We start from the raw sequence: 26,101 nt of genomic DNA, 5'->3' as shown, positions 1-26,101 counted from the left end.
TGATTAATGAAATTTTTCTTTGCTGATCAAAAAAAAAAAAATCTTTTCATTTTTTACACATTTTTTTAGTAAAAGTTTAAAAAAAAACAACTATAATAGCCAATTTCCAAACGGGCAGATGAGAGAGAATTTTTGAAGGAAGAAAAAAAGTTCCAAAATAAAAAATGCAAATTACATGAAAGGTTCTCTCATTTAGTATTTGTTTTTCTCCACTCCATTGATAGTAAAGCCTGAGTGCAACTTCACCTAGGTCCTATTCAAACCCATTAGTAGTCACTTTCCAAAAGAACCTCTCTCTCATTATCACCCTTGCTTTTTCCCATACTAGAGAAAAATGAATGCTTAATGGATCTGAAAACTAAACTCAATACCTTCTTTATCCCTCTTCTCTCTTCTTGAATACAACTTACCTACAAACACAAGTATAAAGTATTTTGTATCTATCAATCCAACAAAAATAATAGAGGAGTGTGTTGGAGGGTCTATTCTCTGTCTATAAATAGGTATACTCATCTCTAGGGCAACCCATTTCCATTTTCTACAACTCTCCTTTGCAAAAAAAAAAAAAAAATTATTTAAAAAAGAAGAGAAGATAGTCTTGTGACCATCCCTTTTCCTTAGGTTTCCCTATCAATTTATTGAGCAAAAAATCAAAGCATATGCAACCGGTAACTATAATTCTTGTTTTGCTTATTTTGGATGTTTATAAAATTTTCTTGCTTTTGTTTCAGCTCTCAAATTCCAATTTAGGTTCAAATCCAATACCTTCTTATGATAAGAAGAATAAAAGAAAAGAAAATCAATTGAAGTTTGTTTTGCTTTTTTCAGCTTTGGAAGATGATGGTTTTCCCTAATCAAGAATCTGAAGAAGGGTCTTCCCAAAGAAAAATGGGAAGAGGAAAGATTGAGATTAAGAGGATCGAAAACACAACTAATCGCCAAGTCACTTTTTGTAAGCGCCGCAATGGATTACTCAAGAAGGCCTATGAATTATCGGTGTTATGTGACGCCGAAGTCGCCCTTATCGTCTTCTCAAGCCGCGGCCGGCTTTACGAGTACGCCAACAACAGGTTTTGCCTTCATTTCTGACTATTCTCATCAAGATCTCAATTCATCATTCAGTTTTCAGTCCCATCAAAGCATTTTTAGCTTTTAAATTAGTTTATTGTTTATAATTTAGATAGACATATTGATGGATCGTGTCATATGTCATAGATTCTTGGTGGATTTTCTCATAAGAAAAAAATATAATAATAATGATTCTATGCAGTTAGGAACTTAAGATTTGTTCTCTCTAACAAAGATTCATACATGTCTCTCTTTCTTGCTTCTTTTATGTTTTGTTTTCTCTCACCCTTTATGAGATTTATTTCACATTTCTCTTTCGTTTTTTCATGGTTCTTCTCAGTTCTTTGCTCGATTGATACTCAGATCTGATTCAGTAGATAAAACTAGTAGGGTTGGGAAGATTTCAAAGTCTAGGAAATCATTTTCTCTCTCTTTCTTTCTTTCTCTCTCTTCATATGTCGTCATGTATCTGAGGAAAAATTTTGATACAAGCTGTCGTGCCCTGATTTGCCCATTCCCTATACGTCCTTGACGCTACCTTTGTAACATGTCAGTTCAACAAAGCATAGTAATCAATGAAAGAGCTCATAAAAATTGCAGGTTAGGGTTTCAAAATTATTATTGGATTTTTGAGTAAAATTTAATTAAAATTTCTAGTTTCAAACCGTCAATGCTATGTATTAGGGTTTTATTAATTAATGGGTACCATGGATTTTGCTTTGATTTATTTTTATCAACTTCTTATTTTTCTTTTTTGTTGATAAATAAAAAATGAAAATGGGCATCATGGATTTTTTGCCCTCTCTCTGGTAACAAACGACATAAGAACTTAAGAAGGGTGTGGCAGTGGCACTATGTTATCTAAGGGTTTAATGGTTATATGTATTCATCTATGAATGTATTCAGTTCTTCATTGGCTGACAAGAAGGTGCTGTCTGATGACTCATTTACTGGAGTTTCTTCTCTTAAGTTTAACATCTCTTCTCACTTCATGTCATTATTTTCTTTTTATTTTATTTGTAAAAAAATTTTAATTCTCAAAACAGTGAGAGAAAAAAAAAAAACGTTTTTGTTTGGCTTAAACTTTGACCTTGTGAAGATTAAAATTTCGCATAGTGATCTGACATATGGAAGATAAATGAGTTTTCTTCAAATGTTAAATCTCTCTTTCTTTAAAAGAATTTTCAGAGACACCAAAATTGCAAAAAAAGTGGTAGTATATGTATGTCACAGATTTACATGGAAAAGTTAATGAAGAGTCATTTTTTGTGTATAACTCGTGTAATGGTTTAGGTTTGTCTTGCTTTTTTTTTTTTTTAAATTCAAAGATGTTTTGTCTGTTTGTGTTCCCAAGCTCTTGAGATAATGTGCTTGAAAATTTTAAATTCAAGAGGGGCTTGTTGTCTAAAAAGCTCATAAATTATTCATAAATTTATGAATCTTTTGTACTCAAAGTAAAAGTTGAGAGAGAGAGAGCATAGCCAGACGTTTTTTCTTTTTTAAGTTCAGTTAATAGCTAAACGTTCAGCCAAAGACTAAAGACATCCAAACTAACCAAAAACTACATAGAAAGAGAAAGAGAAAGAAGACCTAAAGGTTAGGCGAGAGAGAGATCGGAGAAAACTAAGAAAATGTTTAAGAATACAATAATCAATAATGGATACAATCTTTTCATATGAAGCACTAATACTAAGAACATATAATAAGTCAAAGAGGTGTAATTGTTGATTGAGATTCATTCTGAATATATACTTCTTTATAGTGAGAATTATATTCAATTTTGTAATTACTTTATTGAAAATGATATACATGTATACTTTCTATATTTATTTTCTAAATTTAATAATGTATAAATGAGATGATTAATTAATAATTAAAAAAAAATACAAGAAAAAAAATAAAACATCAAAGTAAATGGATGATTGATCATTTAATTTAAAATATAAATATAATTTTTAAGTTAAAATAGCATTACTCTTAATTTATATACAAATGTAGGAACAAGTGAGAGCCAATGGGGTTAGTGTACTTTTTCTTGAGGTCTTCTGGGAGCATGGGGAAGAGCGTGGCTCCTTTGATGACTGCTCTCTGATGCGCTCTCTTTCTCTCTACAGACTCACAGATATAGTTTCACATAAACGGCATACCACGTACAAATTATTTATATATAATTAATACTTTTTACATGTAATATAATTTGGAAAAACTACAAAGCAGGTATTTGATAAAAAATAAAGATTAAATTCATTTTATCCGATCATGATTTGAGACTATGGTCCTGTTTGGTAGAGTTGTGGGAAAGTGCTTATAGCTTATGCCGAAACAACTTATAACTGATAACTATGAACATAAACTGATTTCTGACTTATAAATTAAGCATCTTCTGTCCTACTCAAAGAATAAGCTGATTTCTGACTTCCAAAAAGCTATAAGCTATAAGCTATAAGTTATAAACTAAATCAAACACATCAAAATAGTTTAAATTAAGCTGAAAGCTGAAATAAGCAGCTTTTAAGCTGCACCAAACAGGCACTATAACATTTACTCCTCAATAGCTCAAATATGTCAAAAAGCATTCATGTAGTTTTAGATTAAAGTGTCATCGTTAGTTTTTCTATATAAATTAGCGAAAGGTGTACGCAAGGTCACACGCACCATTTTTTAGAGTTAGCTTAGTTTCTACAAAAAATAAGATGAAATTAACATACCAAAGTATAAAATATAATTAAATAAAAATTTAAAATAGATAATAATTAATGATTGATCTAGAATATAATTAAAATTAGGATTGTTTTGAAAATTGATTATTTTAGTTATCTTTTTAAATTTTGACAAAAATATGTACTAAATAGAAGAGAGAATAGTTGATTTTTTCGTAGTGAATTTTTGAAATTTTTTTTTATTATTTTAGTCTATTGTCAAAATAGCTCTTAGTTTAAAAAGTTAAAATTATAATAAATAATTAAGAATTTAAAATTCATTATGATCTAAAATATAATTATAATAAAAATTTAAGAATTATAATAAATAATAAATAATTTATGATTAATTGTGATTTAATTAAATTAATATCGGACATTATAAACTATGTATGAGAGATAAGAGAGAGAAAATAACAACAACAACAATAACAAAAAAAAAAGAAAAAAAAAAGAGTAAGATTTGAAGATATTATAACTATTTTATATTTTCAATTAATGGTTGCAATTTGTCCAAAATTAAGGTTGACTTGGAATGTTCTAAAAATATACACTTTTTGACTTATGTAAGTTAGGTTTGGATTGGATTTAATGTGATGTGTTAGAGAGGTGATATAATTTAAATAAAATGATATGATTTAAATAAGATAATGACTTTTTATATTATTTAATTTATGTCAAACTAATCTTTAAATGAAGACTCCCTTATTATATTTGAATAATTAAATAATTGAGAAATATGAGACACACAGGGGTTTTGTGATTCGTCTGTGTACGATCATGATGTTCAACGACCAATCACTAATTTTTCTTATATATATTGTGTATATAGCTTTAGTGTAGTGACACATGGCAATCAAATCTTGAAAGCAGAGATATTCGAGCCAATCATATCGTGGGATCTTGTGCCAGCTTGGCAGGAGACAACCAATCTGTGGCTCGACAAAATTAAGGTTTGCAACTGGTAGAGCGGCATTCCGTACATGCTTCATTTTTCTATTAACAAATAGTTTTGTATAATTTTGGAAAATAACTTGACAGTGATGTCAAGGAAGATTAAGGGGTTGTTTGGGATAATTTAAATAAGTATATTTTTTATTTTTTTATAAAATGATGTGCAGAAAAATAGAAAGGTGATGTGATAAAAAAAAAAGATAAAAAAATGAATTATTTTGAACTTCTCAAACTTGGCCTAATTATAAAAGGGTCATGGAGTTGAGAGTTAAAAAAATATATATGTATATAAATATATGAGAATGTAAATGTATTTGCGGTAGGGTGTAAATAAAAAATTATACTTACACCTCTCCATATGTTAATAATTTTTTTTTGTCAACTCTTATCTGCATGTAGTTTCTCCATTACAAAAAGATAAAAAATATATTATAAATATTAATAATTATAATTATAATTTTTTATTAATTTATAATTAATTTTTACAGACACAATGTAAGTGTAATTTTTTTTTTTTTTTAATTTTCGCCAACTGACGGCTTAACAGGCTTCTTGTTGATATAAAGGGGTTGCACAAAATACTACTAATAACTAATACTAGAAAATTTCTTAATATATTCATAAATTATGTAAAAATATACATTTATGAATATTATAATATACTTTTAATAAATTGGGACAATTAACCAAGCGGTTGCGACTTTTGGTAAGAGTTTAGGGCATAAGTCCTGAGATCTCAGGTTCCACTTTTTTCTAGGTCAGTTATCTAGACGACAGTACATATAGTTGGTAGGACGAACCTTTCAGACTTTGGCAAACCGTACCCAGTGTTAGGAGTATGGATTCAAATTTTCGCCTGTGTGAGAGTCCATAACTTACCGCTACATGGTTGAGTAACCCTACTATTTGGTGAATTTCAAAAAAAAAATATAAAAAATTGATAAATATTATAAATATTAATAATTAAAATTATAAACTTTTTCATTATATTGGAGTAATTTTTGAAAATATTCTCTGAGTAGTAATTTTCCCTAATAAATTTACTAATTTAAATATCCCAAGTCACTAATAAAAAAAATATTAATTTATTGATACAAATGTTTCAATAACAAAATAAGAAAACATTAGATATAAAATTTTATAAGTATTGTGGATAAGTTTCCACAATTGTAGTTGGTGAGTTGAATAGTAAAATATTTTCATAAGTGTGCAGATTCAATTCTGCAATATAGAGTGTGAGTGTGCTTTGTGGACGAACCCTCATGCTCCGAGGGAAGAACGCCTACACATGTAACAAACAGTGAGGTTGCTCGACTGGTGTTCGATCAGAAACTCCTCCTATGGTAAAGTCAAGCCAAAGAGAGAGGGTAGAGAAGACGAGTGTATATAGATAGCGTAATTAAATTCGGATCCCTTCTACAGGGAGGCGAGATTACCTTTTATAGGAAATGCTTGACTTGCTCATCAAGTTTCTCTCTCTGCCACCTAGCACTCAGCCGCTAACAAGGTCACTCCTCATTGGAGGAAAACAGAGACTTTGTTGAGCGGTTCCATTTTTCGCGAGCACTACGCGCCCCTCATTCACATGGCATTGGTTAATTTATTAGAGCTCAACGCAACTTAACTCACTTCAGAGTAAGAGTCTAAGTCATGGACTTATCCACTTCAGAGTGGGGATGGGTACTAGGATTAGGCCCATGACCTTGCCCACTTCGGAGTAGGGGCCAGGGCTGAGCCTCTAGCTCAACCCACTTCAGATTAGGGAAAGGCTAAGGCTAGGCCCAGGGCCTTGCCCAATTCAAAGTGGGGAAAGGGCCAAGGTTGAGCCTCTAGCTTGGCCCACCTCAGAAAGGAGACCTTCTTCTTACCAAGCTGAGTCTGGTACAAATGAGCTTGAGTAATTATCTCCCTTCAATAAGTAAATATATGAATAAAAATACCTAATATTTCATATTCTATATTACCTATTTATAATTAAAAGATAAATTTGGAGTAGGCAAATAGGAGCTTTAGTCTAGTGGTTACGTAGCACTACAAGTTCAATTTTTATAAAGAGTAAGTTGGATATTTTTTGTGGTATTCATTTCATCCCAAATTGATAATACATGTTACATATTCATGAGTGTGTATGTTAAAATACCCTGCAATGCTAGGAGTGGGATTTGGCGCATGACCGTTAACACCAACTTGAACTATAGAGTTGGTCATTGAATTATATTTTTTTTGTCGGAGAAAAACTTTTTGTTTTGAAGTCTTATAAGATGTTCGGATATTAATAAACAGTAATTCAAATTAGATGTATGGTGAGTTAATCATGAATCTTTTTAATTATTTTCATGAATATTAATTAGCATATATGTTATCTTTATGGATGTAATGTTTTAAACATATTACGCTTATGCATGTGATGTGAAACATGTTTGTTTGAAATAAACAAACTTTTTTGCTACAGTGAAATTCGCCCAGTAAAAAATCAGTGGGAAACTCATCTCTATCTCTCTCTAGTATAGTGAAATATAACAAAATATAACTATCAAAACTCATCCCTCTCTGTCTAGTATAGTGAAATATAACAAAATATAACTATCATAGTTGGGATTGTTAAGGACAGCGGTGATGCTTTTGCACTTCCCTCTTTATTGATGTAAGTTTTATGCTTGTTCTGCTTTCTTCATCAATAAAGTTCTCTTTTGCTTATCAAAAAAAAATATATATATATATATATATAACTATCATAGTAAGAGGAGAAACTCGAATTCTTGAACTTTAATGAAGTTTCTATCCATCTCATTCGACTATATGATTGATTATGGTTGAACTTTAATGAACCCTATATCCATCTCATTCTTGAACTTTAATTAAGCAAACTTGATTATCATTTGGTTCATTGATTAAAATCCAAAAATATCGGTTTAAACCAAACCATCGGTTTGTGTTTATGTATTATTTTTTTATTATTTATTTAATTTTTATACTATTAATATAATTAAAAATTACAATCCTATACTATAAAATATAAAGAATTCGTTGTGTCTTTATGCATTTTATAAAAACTAATTTCAAGAATATTCTAAACGTTTGAAATATGCTTGTGGATTTTTTTGTAATGCTTTTGTAGGTGCAATGAATTTTTGCTGAAATGGATAGTCTAGATCTAGTAATGAATTTTATTATCCTAAAACTGAGAAACCAAATTGGAACTGAACTCATGATTTTGCGGTTTTGTTCAGTTTGTTCTAAAGATTTCATGATTTGATTTAGGTCCTAATTTTTTAGAATCGTAGAGATCGGTTTGAATTTTGGTTCACCTTAGAATCAAACCAATCTGTTCAATGAACAATATTTCTAGCTAGGACACTAACATCCATATGTTATGTTCTTTAGTTTTTTACCCCCCAGCCAATTTAATTATTTATTTTATAAAAAAAAATGATATATTGATATATTTATTATAAAATACCTAATATACCCCAGATGAAACTACTTACACTATCTTAAACATTGAATTTTATTTTATTTTTTATTCAAAAGTAGAAGTTTAGCAGGGAAAAAAAAATTAGCTAGAAAAAGAGAATTATTAAATTGTATGCTTAAATGTATTGGATGTAATATAATTTTATAGTCATGCTTCAACAAATCAATGTCATTATATCAAAATTTACTGTCTGCATGTTTGTATTTGCAGTGTTAGGGCAACAATTGAAAGGTACAAGAAAGCATGTAGTGATGTCCCAAATACTGGATCTGTTTCTGAAGCTAATACTCAAGTAAACTGGTTTATGTATTTATTTTGTACAAATAATTTTGTTTGTTTAACATATAATGATGATCATATAGAAAGCGAAATTGGGGTATTTTTCATTTTGTTACATGTGAATTGGATCAGTTTTACCAGCAAGAATCGACCAAGCTGCGTCGACAAATCAAGGACATACAGAATTCAAACAGGTAAAATCCAAGAGATACTATTACTCTATTAAGTTCAAATTCAAGTTCATGCATTGAATTGAAGTACTTTCTTCTTCTTTTTTCAAGTAGGAGTGATTGAGATTTGCATATAATTGAATAAAATTGTAATATTTACTTGCAGGCACATTTTGGGAGAAGCTCTCAGCTCTTTAACTTTTAAGGAACTCAAGAATCTGGAGAGCAGATTGGAGAAGGCCATTAGTCGGGTTCGATCAAAAAAGGTAACATCCACTCCAATCTCTCTCTTCTTTTTTTTTTAGTGCATTTATTTTTTTTTTTCTTTTGAAATTTTTTTCCATTGTGGAATAACAAAGTTTGTAATCTACCAGAATGAATTGTTGTTTGCGGAGATCGAGCACATGCAAAAAAGGGTAACTTACTAATCTATTCTAAATCCATTCGTGCTTGTCATATTCTTATTTAGAAAGTGGATTGAAGGTTTTTGAGAAATTCTGAACACCTAGTTTTAGGAAGTAGAAAAGAAGTGCAGTCTAATTTACGTTGCAAATGTTAATATATCATGTTTTAGTTTTAGTAGTAAATAAACCAAAACCAAAACCAAGAATGATATAATTGTATGATTATTTAACCTAGCTAGTTTTCTCATGACATTGGCAGGAGATTGAGCTGCAAAATGCTAACATGTATCTGCGGGCAAAGGCCTCTCTCTCTCTCTCTCTCTCTCTCTCTCTCTCTCTCTCTCTCTCTCTCAATTTTTGACTTCACATTTATGGAAATGAAGTGTTTGGAATGGCATTGTGCAGATAGCTGAGAATGAGAGAGCACAACAGCAAGAGCAAGAGCAAGAGCAAATGAATTTGATGCCAGCAGGAGGTGGAGGCGGTGGTGGTATGGGGGCTTATGATGCTCGAAACTTCTTTCCTGTAAATCTCCTCGAACCTTCTCCTCCCCCTCCGAATCATCACTACTCTTGCCACGACCAAACACAACTCCAACTAGTGTAAGATTCTTTCTTCTAATCTCACAATCATTTTTTTTTTTTTTTAAAGATTTTCCAATTTCCATATCATGTTCTAGATTTTCCCATATTAGATAACCTGTATCCATATATGTTTCTTGATGATATTGGGGCAATAAAACTGTATGATAGAAAGGAGGAAAAATAATATATAATGCCTCCAATTTCATGGAGGCAAAAATTATCTCCCAAGCATTAATTGAAACATGAGAGAGAGAGAGAGAGAGAGAGAGAGAGAGAGAGAGAGAGAGAGAGAGAGAGAGAGAGAGAGAGAGAGGAATAGATGTGTTTGGCTGCATACTAGTCCCTAAATAGATGTGTTTGTATTTGTTTTGCTAGTTTAGCTATTGAATACTAATTTATTTATTTTTAATTGTTTGTGATGTTTTGGGTGCAGTTGATGATATTGAGAGAGAGGCCTTTTGATCAAGTGTTCTGTATCTGCCCTTGAATGTTTAATCTAGAATCAGAACTATATTTATTTTTGTTAAAATACATATATATATATATATATATAAGGGGCAATTAAATATTCCAACTCCAAAGCCAAGTAAAATGCAGGTACTTGGTGTTAGTTTGTAAAAGTGATTCTCTAATTGCACTATTTTATAGAATTGTGGATAGAGATAATAATGGTCCCGTTTGGTAAAGTCGTGGGAAAGTGATTATAACTTATAACCTAACAACTTATAACTTATAGTTGTAAATATAAGTTGATTTTTTACTTATAAATTAAGTTTCTCCGTCCCCACTTAAAGAATAAGTTGATTTTTGACTTACAAAAAGCTATATGTTGTATTGTTAAGCTAAACTAAACATATCAAAATAGCTTAAATTAAACTAAAAGCTGAAATAAGCTGGAAATAAGCCCTACCAAACAGGGTCAATGTTGTTTAGATATTTATATATCCTAAACCAAGCCTCTCAATAATTAATATTTTGAAAGAAAAAGAAAAATGAGCATTCTGGATTTGTTTTTTTAAAAATTTTACTACTTCGATCTTTTTAAACATGATGAAAATGCAACCACCAAAAAACTAGAATTAAAAATAAAAATAAAAACTCTGGTTACAAAACTGGCATGAAAAGTCGCAACATAATTAATTGATATAGTTTAAACAAAACGAAAAAAGAGAATAAATAAGGGTTTATGAAGAAGTATGAAAATTGAATTTTTCCATATAGTGTTACAGATTTATCAATTTGGCTGGGCACTTAATTATAATTTACTGACTATTATCATTTATCTATGTCATAATATAAAAAGTATTTTATTTCTACCTTGATTATGAATCACCTTCCAACTGCCCTGACAATAAGAACTTTTTTTTCTTTTCTTTTTACTTTTTAATCAGCGAGAATAACCGCCTTGTTAACAAGCATTTAGATGTTTGCTTAACAAAATTTAAAATAGTTAATACATTAGTCATGGCCAATAGCGGAGGTCATGTGCCCCTTGAATTTTTCATTTTTTTTTTTTTACATATATATATATATATATAATTTTAAACAAAAATAATATTTAAAATAAAATAGGAAAAATTAGTCTAAGATCTTTGCCCAACTTTTAGTAGGAGGAGAGGTCCACAATAATATTTTTTGATGTCTAAAGTCTTCAATGTTATTTTAGATTGTAATGGAGATTTTCCTAGAACATCATGATGAGCAGATCAATGATGCCTTTTACACTTTTTTTTTTCTCTCTCTCTCTCTATACTGTGTATCACTAAGCTTCAACAATGGCAGATGAAGAAGAAGAACAACAAACTCCAATCTATGAATTCCCTCTTCCAACATCGTCTCCTGGACCGCCCTCCCTCATCTCTGCTCTCTCCAATTCCTTCATTTCTTTCCGCTACTTCGTCTCCATGTTCTGCCACCCCACCCTCTCTAACCACTGCACTCTCGCCACCCTCTTCGAGTCCTGCTCTTCTCTCTATTTTCTCTTCTTTTGGCCTCCAACTCCACACACTCTCTCTCAAGCTCTCTTTATCTTCCCAACCCTTCACCGCCTCTTTGCTTATCAATTTTTATTCCAAAACCCGACTTCCAGATAATGCTAATAAAGTGTTCGATGAAATTCCTTACAAAGACCAAGTTTGTTACAGGTCTATAATTGTTGAATTGAATTTTCTCTGATTTAGACCAGAGAATTTCTCTAGTTGAATTTTCTCTAGTTTGGACTAGAGAATTTTCTCTAGTTGAATTTTCTCTATTTTCCCAACCCTTCACCACCTCTTTACTTATCAATTTCTATTCCAAAACCCGACTTCCAGGTAATACTAGTAAAGTGTTCGACGAAATTCCTCACAGAGACCAAGTTTGTTACAGGTCTATAATTGTTGAACTGAATTTTCTCTGATTTAGACTAAGGAATTTCTCTTGTTGAATTTTCTCTATGAGGCAATGCTATGGTAAGACCATTCCTACTGTTTTTTTTATCCGTTGAACATTCTACATTTGTTATGTTACTATTTTTTGTACAATTTTCTCTAGTTTGATCAAAAACACAAATTTTTCCTACACAATTTTCTCTGAATAGAGCCACACAAAGCTACACAATTTTTCTCTAACACAATTTTCTTTAGATAGAGCCACACAAGGCCACACAAATTGCCTCTAACACAATTTTCTCTGGATGAAGCCACACAAAACCACACAAATTGTTTCTAACACATTTTCTTTAGATAGAGTCACACAAAGCCACACAAATTTTCTCTAACACAATTTTCTCTGGATTTCTTTAGTACTCAGAGAAAATTGGTCAAAATGGTAGTTACTCAATTTTCCCTAGTTTGTTGTTGTCTAAATGGTTTACAGTCTGGTTTGATAAAAAAACACAGAGAAAAATATGAGCAAACCAAAGAAAATTGGTTAAAAACATAGAAAAATTCTCTGGAAAATCCAGAGAAATTGGAGAGAAAATCTATGGGAGGAAACCAAAGAAAATTGGTCAAAAATATAACGAAATTCTCTGGAAAGTCTAGAGAATTTTTATGAGAGGTCCCGAGAAATTCTTTAGGAAGTACAGAGAAATTCTCAGAGAAAATCTCTAGGAAGGCCAGAGAAATTCTTTGGGTCGAATTTTATAGATATTGAGGGACCTTAGACATTATGAAAATATTTGGTGTCCTTTATGCTATAAAATCTTAATACCAGGGACCTTAAAAAAAATACCCAATAATATATCAAGGGCATTTTTAAATTTATGAAAACAATAATTATTGTTTTATTGAAAATAAAGTAACTACAACAAATTAAATTTTTATGTATGAAAGTTTTGTGAAAAAATTTCAATATAAAAGTAATAACCATCATTATTGATATACAAATATAATTAATCTCACTCTATGTATGTAAAAATTACTAGAATGTTAATTATATTTACATGTGAAGATCACCATTCATATGTTACTTTACTATTGATTAGTGATATCATACGTCAATAATAACATAATATCATTATTATATGAAATTTTTATTCAAATTTTATACAAATGTGATTTATCTTACCATTATATAATTTATTTTACAACTTAAATGTATGAATTTTTTACGTTGTCCATAATACACTAGTTACACATAATACTTTCTTTTCAATTTTACTCTGAGTTAATTGTAAAATTTTATATAAAATACTTTTGTAATAATTTATTTAATTTTTTGTACTTAATATTAATTCAAAAATTATTATTATCTTCTAATTGTTGGTTAAAAAAAAAAAAACTGTAATTAATAAGTGCCCTCCTAATTTAATTTCCTAGCTCCACCACTGTTCATGGCATGCAATTCTATAAAAGGAAATGGTCAATCATTACAAGTTTGTTGGCGCTTAATAACAAAATCCACAACTTCATATCTAAGAGCAGGTGGCTCAGCAGCATACCGACAGATTAACAAAACCAAATAAACGTAATCAGAAGATGATAAGAATTTCATTTAAAATTATACTCTGTTACCCAAGATTAGAATACAAATTCAATCTTCCAACTTTTCATCTGCAAAGTGAATACTCATCTCAAGCCTTAAAATCAAACCCATTTTCCTCCTATTATTAAAGGATGCTAATAAATTCTTTATCTCAATCATAACCTGTTTTGCAGAATCTAACTTCCATTTTTCACAAGCATTTGACTCATCACTAGGATTTTCTGTAATCAGAGGTGGCCAAGTGTGACGGTGTTCAACTATTGAGAAAAGAAATCATAACAAGCGAACTATTATTGAGAAAAGAAAGTAATTATAGGAGTCTGAATAGAATAACTTTACAATAACCTAATATTGCTACATCCATATCAATATTGAAATCATAACAAAAGAAACTATTGGGAAAAAGTATTTATAGACGTCTGACTAGAATAACTTTACAATAACCATATCTCAATATTGAAGGTATTTTAATATCTGGATTCTATTGTGTATGGCGGGCTACTACGTACCTTATCTGTTATCTATATGGAACAACAATTTCATACAGTTCAGAGATCAGAGTGAACAGAGACTGAAGGCAAAACCTTCTTCCCTCTGGCTCACACTATACCTCCGGTTTTGGATCCCAAAACAAATATATGTGAAGAGTGAGAGGACTTTGTCCTGTTCACCCCATAATTCTACACATCCTAATAAAATTGTTCGACAAATTTACATGTCTATTCCATAAGCTTCGTACCTCAGGGAACCCAATCTCGAGCCATGGCTTTGCAGGTCCACTGAAATGTATAACAGTGGCAGCTTCCAATATCTGTGGGGAAATTGGGGGAAACCAATTACCTAATCCAGCCAAATGCCACGAAGAATTAATGGGATGCATGTGACCATCGAATGCAATCAAGGCTGGTGGAAGTGCTCCAGGACGCCATAATGTCATCCCAGAATTCAGGTTCTGAAATAACACAAGTATTTGCCAATCATTCTTTTGATATCTGAGAATAGTGGAAAAATTGAACAGATGTACAATAATGGAAAATTTGCCTTAATATAGAACCCAAATCAATAATATAAGGCACCCCTTTGGATGAGTGGACTTCAAATGAATGGATTTGACGTTGAATTTTATGGCATTATAAGAAGATTAGCTACTGAAGACAGATTGATAACTCTTAACATTATAAGAAGATTAGCTAGAAAACAGATTGATAACTCTAAAGTAGAAGATTGAATAGAGGTGTATAAGACATGTATTTTGTTAAGATCATTGTACAAGTGGAATCTTTATGGAAGGATTTCAAGTTACTTGAAATTCATCATTATAAAGCTCTCAAAACACACTATTGACATCCAAATCCAAAAGTATTACATTAACCTAAAGGCTATATACTACTCAAATTATTGATGTCAAATCCATTCATTTCAAAAATGGAAAATGCATTAATGTGCATTTTGGGGAGCCAACCAGAATATACTCACAAGTTTAAGCCATTGATGGTAGGTTGTAGTGATGTTTGTCTTCCTCCAAGCCTGAAGATCAAAGACATTCATCCCATACAACCATCCACAACGATCATAGTCCAAGTTCGATTCTATGATGGGGTTTGTAAAATTGAAGTAGTCCTTGTATTTCCTTCCTGGACAACAGTTGCGTCCACACCATGAGTCAACCACTGCACCAACAACTTTCCCATTGAGATCCAATTCCCAGAGGGATGATAAATCATGTTGTACTACAATATCATCGTCCAAGAACACAATCTTGTTCAGATCCGGAAACAGCTGTGGGCCCATGAAAAATCAGATAATAAATAAATCTTAACAACATATTCATAATCAAGATCATCCTATGATTGATCAATGAACTATGGGGAAAAAAAAATTTGAATAAATATACCTCAGGGATATAAATCCGGAGATGATTCATAAGAGAGAGACAGCTTGGGCTCAGAGCTTCTAAATTTCTTTTGTTTCCTTCCTCAAATTCAAAGTCATCTTCTTTTAAATTGTTGTAGTTATGGCTCCAAGTCAGGCGATGAATCTCTAGCATCTCCCTCACTCCAACATTCACTTCATGAGACCAATCATACTGATGCAATCCCTTGACCTCCACAACCGCTGAATAAATGGAACTTACTGCAAACCATGCATGCATAGGAGTGTATGTTTTCTTGTCAGTGACTATGTGAAACACTAATTTCTCGGGGTTGGCTGAGTTTTTTACAGTAGATGAGATGACAACAGAGGCAGCAAGGACATTGTCAGTTAGAAGAACAACATGGTGGAAAGAAGAGTTAGTGAGACGAGAAACAAATTCAGGTGGAGGTAGGCGAGATCGTGCCATGGCATTTACGGCATACTCTTCAGCCAACCTCAGGCAAAGGCAATGATGGCTCTTGGGGACACCATGCGAAGCTAAATGCCAATAAATGGACTCACGCCGCCTAGCCAATTGAATCTTGTGCTCCATCTTCAACATCTGCATAATGCACCGAAAGTTGCTCCAACTGTTATTTCAGGATCAGTACTTAATACACTTGATGTCAGTACAACAACAGTATTTTAAATGATTTATGAGAGGAACTCAATACTGTAAATGTTACTGTGTCAGTCCAGTTGTGTTGATTCATTTTCATAATACAATGTAGAAGTACCATTCTATTTGCATTGACTGGGCTAGTTTTATTTGCCGGCATTTTTCCTCATTAAGCATTTTTCCACAATGAAAGCATTCCCCTCCATTTAAAGTAACAATGAAAAAAAGGTTCAAAAGCTATTCAAAGAAGTCTTCTTTGTAATCACTAAACCAAATCGAATGGGCAAAATATGTTCCCTAGATTAAAAGCTTCAGTTTAATTTAACAATTGAAAGATAGGTACTTGTGAAAGTACAAGTACCTAAGTAAATAGCACATTCCTCCAACTTACTAGCAGTTTCAGCCACATACATAAAAAAAATTAGAAGGGCTACATGTCTCAAATAGTTCCAGCAGCACCTAGAAACATCAATCACATGCTTAAATATAAATAGATTAAAATATTACCCTCTTCTAACACGAGAGAAAAAATCAAGGATCGGCATTATTGCCCTACATTACCCTTGTTTACCCTATCTAACATTTCTTTTTCTTTTTTTTGTTAGTGTACACAAGCATATGCAAGGTAGAAAGGAAAAAAAACAACAAAAAAAAAAGAGAAAAAAGAAATAATCCTGCCAAACTCCTAATGGGATGGCAGGAAGTGGCATCAAAGATAGAAATATGATCTTCACCATATTCATATCTACTAATATGTAATTATCGTGCAGTATGTGCTTGAATATGCTTCTCATACATACAATGAGAAAATGTACAAGCTATGAAGCACGGGTGCGGGTACGAGTACGGTACGGGTACGAGTGCGGGTAAGCCGATACGTCAAAACTCAAAAAAAATATGATATGGGTACGGCTGCGGTACGCCGATAATTTTTATTTTTATTTTTATAATTATGGTTAAAGGATCCAATCTACAAAATAAAATTTAATATCAAAACTAAAAAAAGAATTACAAAACTAAATATAATTGTCAAATGGTCATGATTAATATCATTTTAAAAATTAAAAATTAAAAATTAAAAATTAAAAATTAAAAATTAAAATAATTAAAAATTAAAAGTTTGATTTATCATTAAAGTGAAATTCTAAATTATTATTATTTTTTTATAATTTTTTTTTCCCTTCAAAAGGTTAAGTGGGTGTATAATTTATATTATACTGTATAGAGAGAGAGGGGTGTAAATAAAAGCAAGCCACTTTACCAATTCCCATACCAGTTCAATTCAACGAAGACAATTACAACACTTGACCATTCATTCTCTCTCTCTCTCTCTCTCTCTCTCTCTTAGCAAATCAACCCAACGCAGCAGCACCGAACCATTCTGAACGAGCACTTCGTCCTCCCCCTCTCCCTTTCTTTCCACGACTCGCTGTTCACCCTCGAAATCTTTCACTCCAAACCCTCGAAATCTTTCACTCCAAACCCTCCGAGACCCCCAAGCCCTTAGTCGACTCTCTTCGTCTCGCTGTCAAGGAACTCACTGGCTAGGATGAGGATTTCGAATGAAGAACTGCGATTGAAGATTACAATGCTCTCCAATAAACCTAGGTCTATATATATTTTTAATATTACAAGATAACTCTCTATTTTTTGTTTTTTTTAATAAGGAACATAAATAAATTGCTCTGATATTCCTCAATCTCTTTACAATTTGATTTTTTACCCCGGCGTACCCTTCCATACCCACGGCGTACCCATGCCGTACCCAAATGTACCAAACGTACCAGACCCTCTTTGGCCGTACCCGGTACGCGTGCAACCGTCCCGGTACGCATGCAGCCGTACCGGTACGCGTATCCGTAACTGGTACGTACCCGGTACTCGTACGGCATCATTTTTGGAGTACCTGTGCTTCGAAGTGTACAAGAAAGGTGTATGTTTTCTTTAATTATCTTCCTTTCTTTTTTTTTTTTGGGAGTGCACAGAGAGGAAAGGATTTGCTAAGAAAGGACTGGAAAAGTAATTAAGTTATTACATTTTAAAAATAAAATAAAAATTCATGCATCATAGAAATCTCATGAGTTAGCTTGTCACAAATTACTCTTATCATATCTATGTTCCTATTTGTAATGATGATCTTTTATCACAATGATGCATTATATAATGTTGACGAGTCAAAAGCTAGTTTTAGAAAGTTATGTATATTTAACAACATGCAAAGAACTGGTTTTAAAGAGAAAGAGGAAATCACAATATTGTGTATTTTTCTAATAGTCTACTTTGGTATTTCATCCCGTAATAGAGTAAGTTATTGGATCCTAGTATGCCACATAGTTTGTTCAACTAATGGTACAGTTTTGGCTTTATTAGTGTTTTATTTAGTTATGAACCAAAGAATTTACTTTAGCGAAAAAGGTACCTGTTTAATTAGCATTCAAATTATGTTCAAAATCATGGAAAGGATCTCCATGTCCGTTTTCAAGCTATAAAGGATTTAAGAGGGGGGGGAGGGGGGAGAAAAGCAATTTTTCAAATTTTGCAGAAATTTCTAAATGGCATTCACTAAACTCCATGTTCATATTTCTTTTGCAGCAATAATTTGGCATGACCATGCTTGCCACTTCACAGTTCATGTGTGGTCCTACTACGACACATGAAAAAAATAGAACCTTAGCAAGGACTAGAGAGTTAAAAACATTTATCAGAAAGGAGAATGAGTAACTTCCACATGAATATTCATTAAAAAGAAATTGGGTGTTGATAATGATTAAAGAACAATCTGCTACCATATCAGTGAAATACTCATCCCTGCAACATAAACAATGTGGAAGTACAACTCCTAAATAAGCTAAAGGCAATTGTTGACAAGATGATATGGAGGTGCATTACAAACTAATGTAAGTGTACAAATAAATGAAGTATAGTTGTATAACTTGTTTTTGCAATTGAAGGGAAGGTGCTCTGGCAAATCATTCTACAAAATATTTGTATAATTTTTTTATGTCAATACCCATTTTAAAATGCAGTAACAACCAGATAAATATTTCACATAGATGTTTATCTAATTCCAAAGCACAGAATGTTTTCAAATATTAACCAAATAATGTCCTAGGCTGCCAATATTGTCAAAACATTGCATCAGTCAAAAGTTAAAAACAATGCACTGGCTGTCCTAAGATAACAAAATACCCACATCTAACATGGCCGTAAAAGAGAAAATAAATTAGGGTCCCATCATTTAGCTCCATACCACAAGTCAGCAAACCTGAAAACTGGCTAAGAAGTAGGAAACCACTGATGAAAGATGATTTCAAAAGAGCAGAAACGAATGCAAATATAGACAAGTAAAGATTGGAGTAGTAATAATATTAGTAGTAGCAGTGAGGTGTTTGTACCATAGCCTTGGTCTTGAAAACGAAGGCTTTGATGTCTTGGTTGCTTGATGTTACATCCTTCACAAGATCCTTGAATGATGACGATGAACTGTCTATCCCTGTCACTCTATCCTTGTCATCATTGTTCACCTCCACAAATGCCCTCACCAGCTCTTCGTTGAGCTTCTTTATGTACACACCATGACCACAGTAAGGGTCAAAAAAAAAAAAAAAACATAGTCAGCTTATCACACCTCAGATGACTAGGAGTTACCTACACAGCAGGATGACATAAAAGCCAAAAACAAAGTTCCCAGATTCTATCTTTAGTTATTTACCACACCAAGTGGCATTACAGATATCCAGAGCAGTAACACCAAAAGGAGATAATGTTATGTCCCGAGCAATTTGGACAGCTTTCGAAAATAGCACTCCACTAATGATCTAAGAATCACAGGCACAGTCAATGATGTAGACACCAATATGACATGAACATGTTGGCACAAGAAGTTTTAAAAAATGCAAGATATATACGTAAAGGATATACTACACACACAATATATAATTTTATATATATTATATGTCATATATGTAAATAGTTTAGTTAAAATAATTTTAAAAATACAATGTAAAAATAATTTCTAAAGTTTAAAGGATGAAGAAATAAGAGGCACAAATCAAAGTACTATATTCTTAGAAGTGTACTTTGTTTTTAATTAATTGGGCATGATATCACAATTGTTTTATTCAATTATTTTCATTTTTTTTTTTTACTTGTAACAAGACAAGGTCAAGTGGAGTGTAGTGCAGAATAGCTAAGCACATGGGACGGAATCAACTAGTGAAAGTGAAGTTATTCAGTGTTTGAGCAAGGCCGCCACAGCAGTTTACCCAATCATTAGTCTCGCGCTCTAAAAGCACCAAAAATTATCAAGTGGAAGTGGAACATCAGCAATCTCCGAAAATGCATGTCAAGTGGACTGGAATACCGGTTTTTAAAAATAAAAAAAAAAAATTAAAAAAAAAAGAAAAAAGAAAAAAGGGTGAACATGAATTCTATATGGTGGCATTAGCCACGTGGTGAAGAAAACAAGTAGTGGCGGTGGATTATCAACAATCTCCCAAAATACGGTCACCCATTGATTCTAATGAAATTCCAGTTCTCCAGTTAAAGATATATATAAATATATCCCTATTTCTCTTTGGTTGGATGAAAATGACATCACAAATTCTTGAGGTTATTTTTGAAACAAAAGGGGGAACTATTATACAATCAAACTACTAGACTCCAATCACCAGCTACCTGGTTGGAAAATGAATATAAAATACTAAGCTCTATCACTCAAAAGCTTCTTGACGTTGGTGTAGGAATACAGTTAAAGAGGTTGAAGATAATTCAAGGATTTGGCAAAGGATGGTGTAGTCAAAAGTCTTTCTCGATTATTTTCAGGGCATTTTTTCAACTGACTTTCCTACAGATTTAGATATAGTCCTTCCTACTATTTCCCTGAAGGTGTTTGAGGGGAGGAATTTGGATGTCTCGAAGATTTACAGTTGGTGTTCTGATGTTATTGTCGGCTCATTTCTTTTAGGAGTTCTTGTGGCACATTTGGTACACTGCAATGGGTTGTAGAATGTCCATTCCAACTTTGTATTCCCTCTCTTGTTTGCTACGCGTTATGTAAGTGGGAACAACTATTCCAATAAAAAAATGAGAATATTTATTCCTTCCTCCAAACTAGGAAACAAGCATTCCATTCTATCATAGAATCATTCTAAAACAATGTTTGGCTACAACCACCATGTCCTTCCACCACAACCACCACCACCACCGCTATTGCAACTACACCAATGCCATTCTACTATTATCGCCACCACCACAACTACCAGTATACCACCATCACCACTCTACAAAACACGTGCATAACCACAGCTACCCCACCACCAATGTTGCTGCCCACCATCACCACGCTAACCACAACCACACCCCACCATTACCACTCTACCACTGTCGCAACCATCGCCACCCTACCACCACAACCACTACCATTACACCTTACCACCAAACCACCACCACCAACATTACCACCCTATCGCCTCCATCGCCATGACTACCACCCGGCCATCATCATTACCCTACAAATCCCACCCATAGCCACCGCCATCCTACTACCACAACCGCCATTGCCACCCCATCTTCATCACTACCCACAGCCACCACCATCACCACCAGTACTGCTATCACCACCCCACCAACACAACCACACCACCCCTTACTACCTACCATCACCATCATTGCCACACCCACCATCACTGCCACACCCTACTACCGCGACCAACAAAATTGCCATCATCACCACTATCGCCATTGCCACCACCCTAAACACCACAACCACACCACACCCGCTACAACCACCAATGATGCCGTTGCCCCTAGCATGAGAATGGGAATCGTCATTCCCAGTGTTGTGAAAAGCACGCCTAGGCGCCAGGCGAGGCGAGGCGAGGCGAGGCGTACTCTTTGCGCCTGTACAGGTCCCAAGCGAGGCGACTTGAGGTAGGCTCGCGCCTTAGCCGCGACTTGAGCCAGGCGACAGAGGCGCAAGGCGCACGACTAGGCGCACTTGACCAAATACGACTGAAATGAACCCTAATCTATGTCGTTTTTCCTCTTTGCCTCGTCTTGGACTTCGACTTTGACTGTGGACCTCGATTCGCCTTCGACTTCGACTTCGACTTCGCAGCGACTTCGACTGTGGACCTAGATTTGACTTCGCACAGGTATGCTTCGCCTCGCCATCTTCTTCTTCTCCTCGTCTTCTGGTCTCCCTCTTCTGGTCTCCTCAATTGGATTTCGTTTTTTTTTTTTTTTTTTTTTTTTTTTTTGCTTCGACCTCTTCTAGTCTTCTTCTTATCTCACTCTCTCTCTCTCTCCCCCTTCTTCTTCTTCTTATGGCTTCCATTCGACTTTATTTTATTTTATTTTTTTTATTATTATTATTTTTTTCCAATGATGTTAGGAAAATAAATAAATACAAATACAAAATAAATAAATAAATAAATATAAATACAAATACAAAATAAATAATAAATAAATAAATAAATACAATGCTACTGGTCTTTTTTCCCCCTTTATCTGTTAGGGGAAAAAATAAATTCTGTATTTATTAAATTCTGTATTTATCTATATTTAATAAATTTTGTATTTATCTGTATTTAATAAATTCTGTATTTATCTGTTAGGGGAAAAAAATAAATTCTGTATATATTAAATTCTGTATTTATCTGTATTTAATAAATTCTGTATTTATCTGTCAGGGAAAAAAAATAAATTTTGTTAGGTGCTACTGGTTGGAGTCTCTGATTTTGTATTTATTGATTAAATTTGTTGTGTAGATTGTAGAAAATGACATCTGATTCTGTATTTATTGATTAGTCTATGTTAATTTTTCTATTTTTTACTAAGACTGTGCGCCTTACTTTAATAAAGCTCGCGCCTTGCCTTGCACCTAGGCCCCGAGAGACCTTCAGCGCCTTAGTGCGCCTTGATCCTTTAAAAACACTGGTCATTCCATTCCTACGTCATTCCATATTAGCAACCAAATCGTGGAAATGGAATGGGCATTTCATTCCATTCTTACATATCAAACATAGCCTTGGGAGTGTTATGGGAGAGAATGCCACAAATATGTGCATGCAGTTCCATAATGAGAGTGGGTCACTGAAGAAGATTAACCATACCAACATTGTATTTGTGCCAAAAATTAAGGATCCTAAGAGGGATTGCTACAAAATTATTGTGAAGGTGTTAGTTAACCGATTGAAGACAGTTCCTTCATCTATTATATCTTCTTCATAGAGTGCTTTTGTTCTAGGACATCTCATTATTGATAATATTTAGGTCGCTTTTGAGTTGATACACACTATGAAAAGACAACATAGTGAGCTTGGTTCCTTTGCATTGAAATTAGATATGAACAAGGTCAACAATCGCGTTGAAAGGGTGTTTTTGGAAAAGATGATGTATCAACTTGGTTTCCATTCTTCTTTGATTGCTAAGATTCTGAAATATTTGACGTTGGTTTTCTATATGGTGATCCTTAATAGGACTTCACCAAGGGAACCCTTTGTCTCCATATTTATTACTCATTTTCACTGAAGGTTTATCGACATTGTTGAAACAAGCCGAGGATGAGTAAATATTCAAGGCATGCAAGCAACTCGTGGTAGTAATATGATAGGAAGGTGCATTAGATAGCTTGGGACAAGTTACGCAAATTGAAAGCAGCAGGGGGATTGGAATTTAGATCATTGCAAGCTTTACATTTGGCGTTATTGGCAAAGCAGGGTTGGCATTTACTCCATAATCCAAACTCTTCGATTTGCTTTTAAACAGTTTTGTTCTTTATTTGGTTCAACACTGTTTCAGTTTTGCACACCCATAGATTCACAAGACACTTCCTATTTCATTTAGTTTCATTCAATTTTTGTTACTGTTTTCCCAACAGGAAATTAGTTATTGAATAGAGGTTTTTTTTTTTTTTTTTTTTTTTGTGGTAAAAGTGACTAGAGTTTTTTATTGTGTATAAATTCTAACAGATTGTACTTGAGTGTGAAATAAAGTTTTGTTTCTATGTTCTCTGAAGAGTTAACTCTAAGTCCCTTTTTTTGTGACAAATAGCAAACAAAAACTATTACTAGTAAAATTCCCACACACACAATAAGCAAATATTTGGCAGCTAGGTATCCTCAAGCAAATAAGTAAATTAACCAACCATGTGCACATTCAACTTTGAAAATTCTCTTCATCACCAAGGGTCTAATTTTGACAATATAATTAGGCCTTGTATGTAGATTTTCTTTTAGATTGATCCAACAATCATATTCACATAATTGTTATATTTGTATTGTAAAAATAAACCATAAAACAAGTCAAATCAATCTATATTTATCATTAATGATCTACACACATGGTTCAACAAAATGAACAATTCAAAACACAACAAGGGAACCGGCGGTCGACCCAACAGGCCCAACAATACCCTCGGTCCACATTGAACCGGAGATCATCTCCCTTTCTTCAAAGTAAAATTTAGTTTTGTTTTAAATAATCTATGTAACTTTTTTTTACCAAAAAAATTAATGATTGCATGCTATTTTTAGCAACTTGCTCTAGTGTATACATAGAATCATTCAAACACAAAAAGTTTGTCATAAATTTCTCAAATGAATTGTAAACACTCACCAGAGATGAATCACTCCCGCCCCAAAAACTCCATCCCACACAATCTGCAACAGCATATACACAAATTGGATTACAAAAAGTACATATTTACCTGTAATTACATAACTTAAATAGCAAAAACTACAGGAATTTTTTAAAAACCTTCATAAAAATAAATAAATAAATAAATAAAATTGAAGTTAAGAATAAAACAGTAAATACCGAGAGAAGAAGAGCAAATGGTGGCCGATTCGAGAACAACGAAAGCAATTCGTACGAAGAGAAAGGGCAAAATTAACCCAAGCATGACCACCGCCGGCAACAGCGTACGGTACGACAACCTCCGGCCCGCCGGCTTTCCCTTCGCCTTCATCACCTCCAAAACACCACCGCTAGCTCCGCCGCCGCCGCCGACGGCGCTCGATACCGTCACTCTCTTTGTTCCAGTCGCTGATATGTAGAACTTCATAAATCCCTTTCTCTCTATCTCTAACCAGTCCGATCTTTTTGGTGACACTTGTATCGATACAGAGCTCCAATTTCCTCTTCTTCTTCTTGAAGAAGAAGATTCTCATCTCCAAGATCTGATCATGTATACTTCATCCACTATACATATACATACATACATGTATAGAGAGAGAGAGAGAGAGAGAGAGAGAGAGAGAGAGAGCGCGAGAGATTGAGTTGGGGGGTTTTGGATTGAATCGAGTCGAATCTGTACTGAATGAATGTCACTTGGAAGCTACTACTGCAATAAATTCGGATCAGTGAATTGATTAGAATGATTAACAAAAATGATCTGCTTCTTGTGGAGATCAAAAGCATTAAATTCGCAATTACCTTGAGAGAGAGAGAGGACGAACCCAATAGCTCGGAAGATTGAAGCATTGCGTATACTATTGCTTGCCAGAGTGCAATATTACTTTTTGAGATAGAAACAATTGTATGGCAGGGGCTTGCCTCCAGTTCAGAAGTCCAGTCTGCTCATTGGCCTCTGTTTTTTTTGGTTGTTTATATTTTAAAGGTTATTGAGTATATTACTTTTATAAAAAATTATGTTAATTGGATAATAGATACTATCTATTTGGATTAATTTTTTTATAAATTGTTAATTTTTTAACCATTCATTTTTTTGACAAAAATGATCTGAATATATAGTATCCGTTATCTGATTAATGTGATTTTTTATAAGAATAATGTACTCCATAAATCTTAAAATATGAATTGTTCAAATTATCAAAAATGAGTTCAAAAGTAGGCGAACTAGACCGGACTATCTCAAATGTAAACCGGAGACATTCCCCTCTATTTATTTATGGGACACTTATTTATAAGTCCTATTTCGGATACTTATGCTATGTTAAGCCCTGT

General features: G+C 33.2%; 2 protein-coding genes across 4 annotated transcripts; one reads left to right on the top strand and one right to left on the bottom strand.

The window, feature by feature from the left end:
* The first annotated feature begins 371 nt into the window (after positions 1-371).
* Positions 372-10,299, top strand: LOC114265596 (agamous-like MADS-box protein MADS1). 2 transcript variants are annotated; one of them, XR_014338219.1, is made up of 8 exons: positions 372-668; positions 829-1,070; positions 8,407-8,488; positions 8,608-8,669; positions 8,812-8,911; positions 9,020-9,061; positions 9,309-9,651; positions 10,067-10,299. XR_014338219.1 is itself a non-coding variant. In XM_028206419.2 (8 exons), exons 1-8 carry the CDS (start codon positions 660-662, stop codon positions 10,068-10,070), a joined length of 738 nt encoding a protein of 245 aa, XP_028062220.1. In that variant the 5' UTR covers positions 372-659; the 3' UTR covers positions 10,071-10,299. The 2 variants fall into 2 exon arrangements, 1 of the variants encoding a protein (XP_028062220.1); XM_028206419.2 differs by having other exon boundaries at positions 9,455-9,651.
* A 3,573-nt stretch (positions 10,300-13,872) lies between these two features.
* Positions 13,873-25,745, bottom strand: GAUT15 (galacturonosyltransferase 15). Of its 2 annotated transcripts, none has more exons than XM_028206398.2 (7): positions 25,571-25,745; positions 24,953-25,478; positions 24,752-24,795; positions 19,528-19,692; positions 15,494-16,075; positions 15,076-15,378; positions 13,873-14,551 (listed from the first exon to the last, which is right to left on the bottom strand). In XM_028206398.2, the coding sequence occupies exons 2-7, from the start codon at positions 25,197-25,199 to the stop codon at positions 14,267-14,269; spliced, it is 1,626 nt and encodes a 541-aa protein (XP_028062199.1). In that variant the 5' UTR covers positions 25,200-25,478; positions 25,571-25,745; the 3' UTR covers positions 13,873-14,266. The 2 variants fall into 2 exon arrangements, with proteins under 2 accessions (XP_028062199.1, XP_028062201.1); XM_028206400.2 differs by having other exon boundaries at positions 19,528-19,689.
* Between the last annotated feature and the right edge of the window lie 356 nt (positions 25,746-26,101).

Source organism: Camellia sinensis, chromosome 8 (assembly GCF_055761805.1).
Source record: "Camellia sinensis isolate YWXY chromosome 8, ASM5576180v1, whole genome shotgun sequence".
NCBI lineage: Eukaryota > Viridiplantae > Streptophyta > Magnoliopsida > Ericales > Theaceae > Camellia > Camellia sinensis.
The sequence above is the reverse complement of the archived record's forward strand: the minus strand, read 5'-3'. Positions and strand labels throughout refer to the sequence as shown.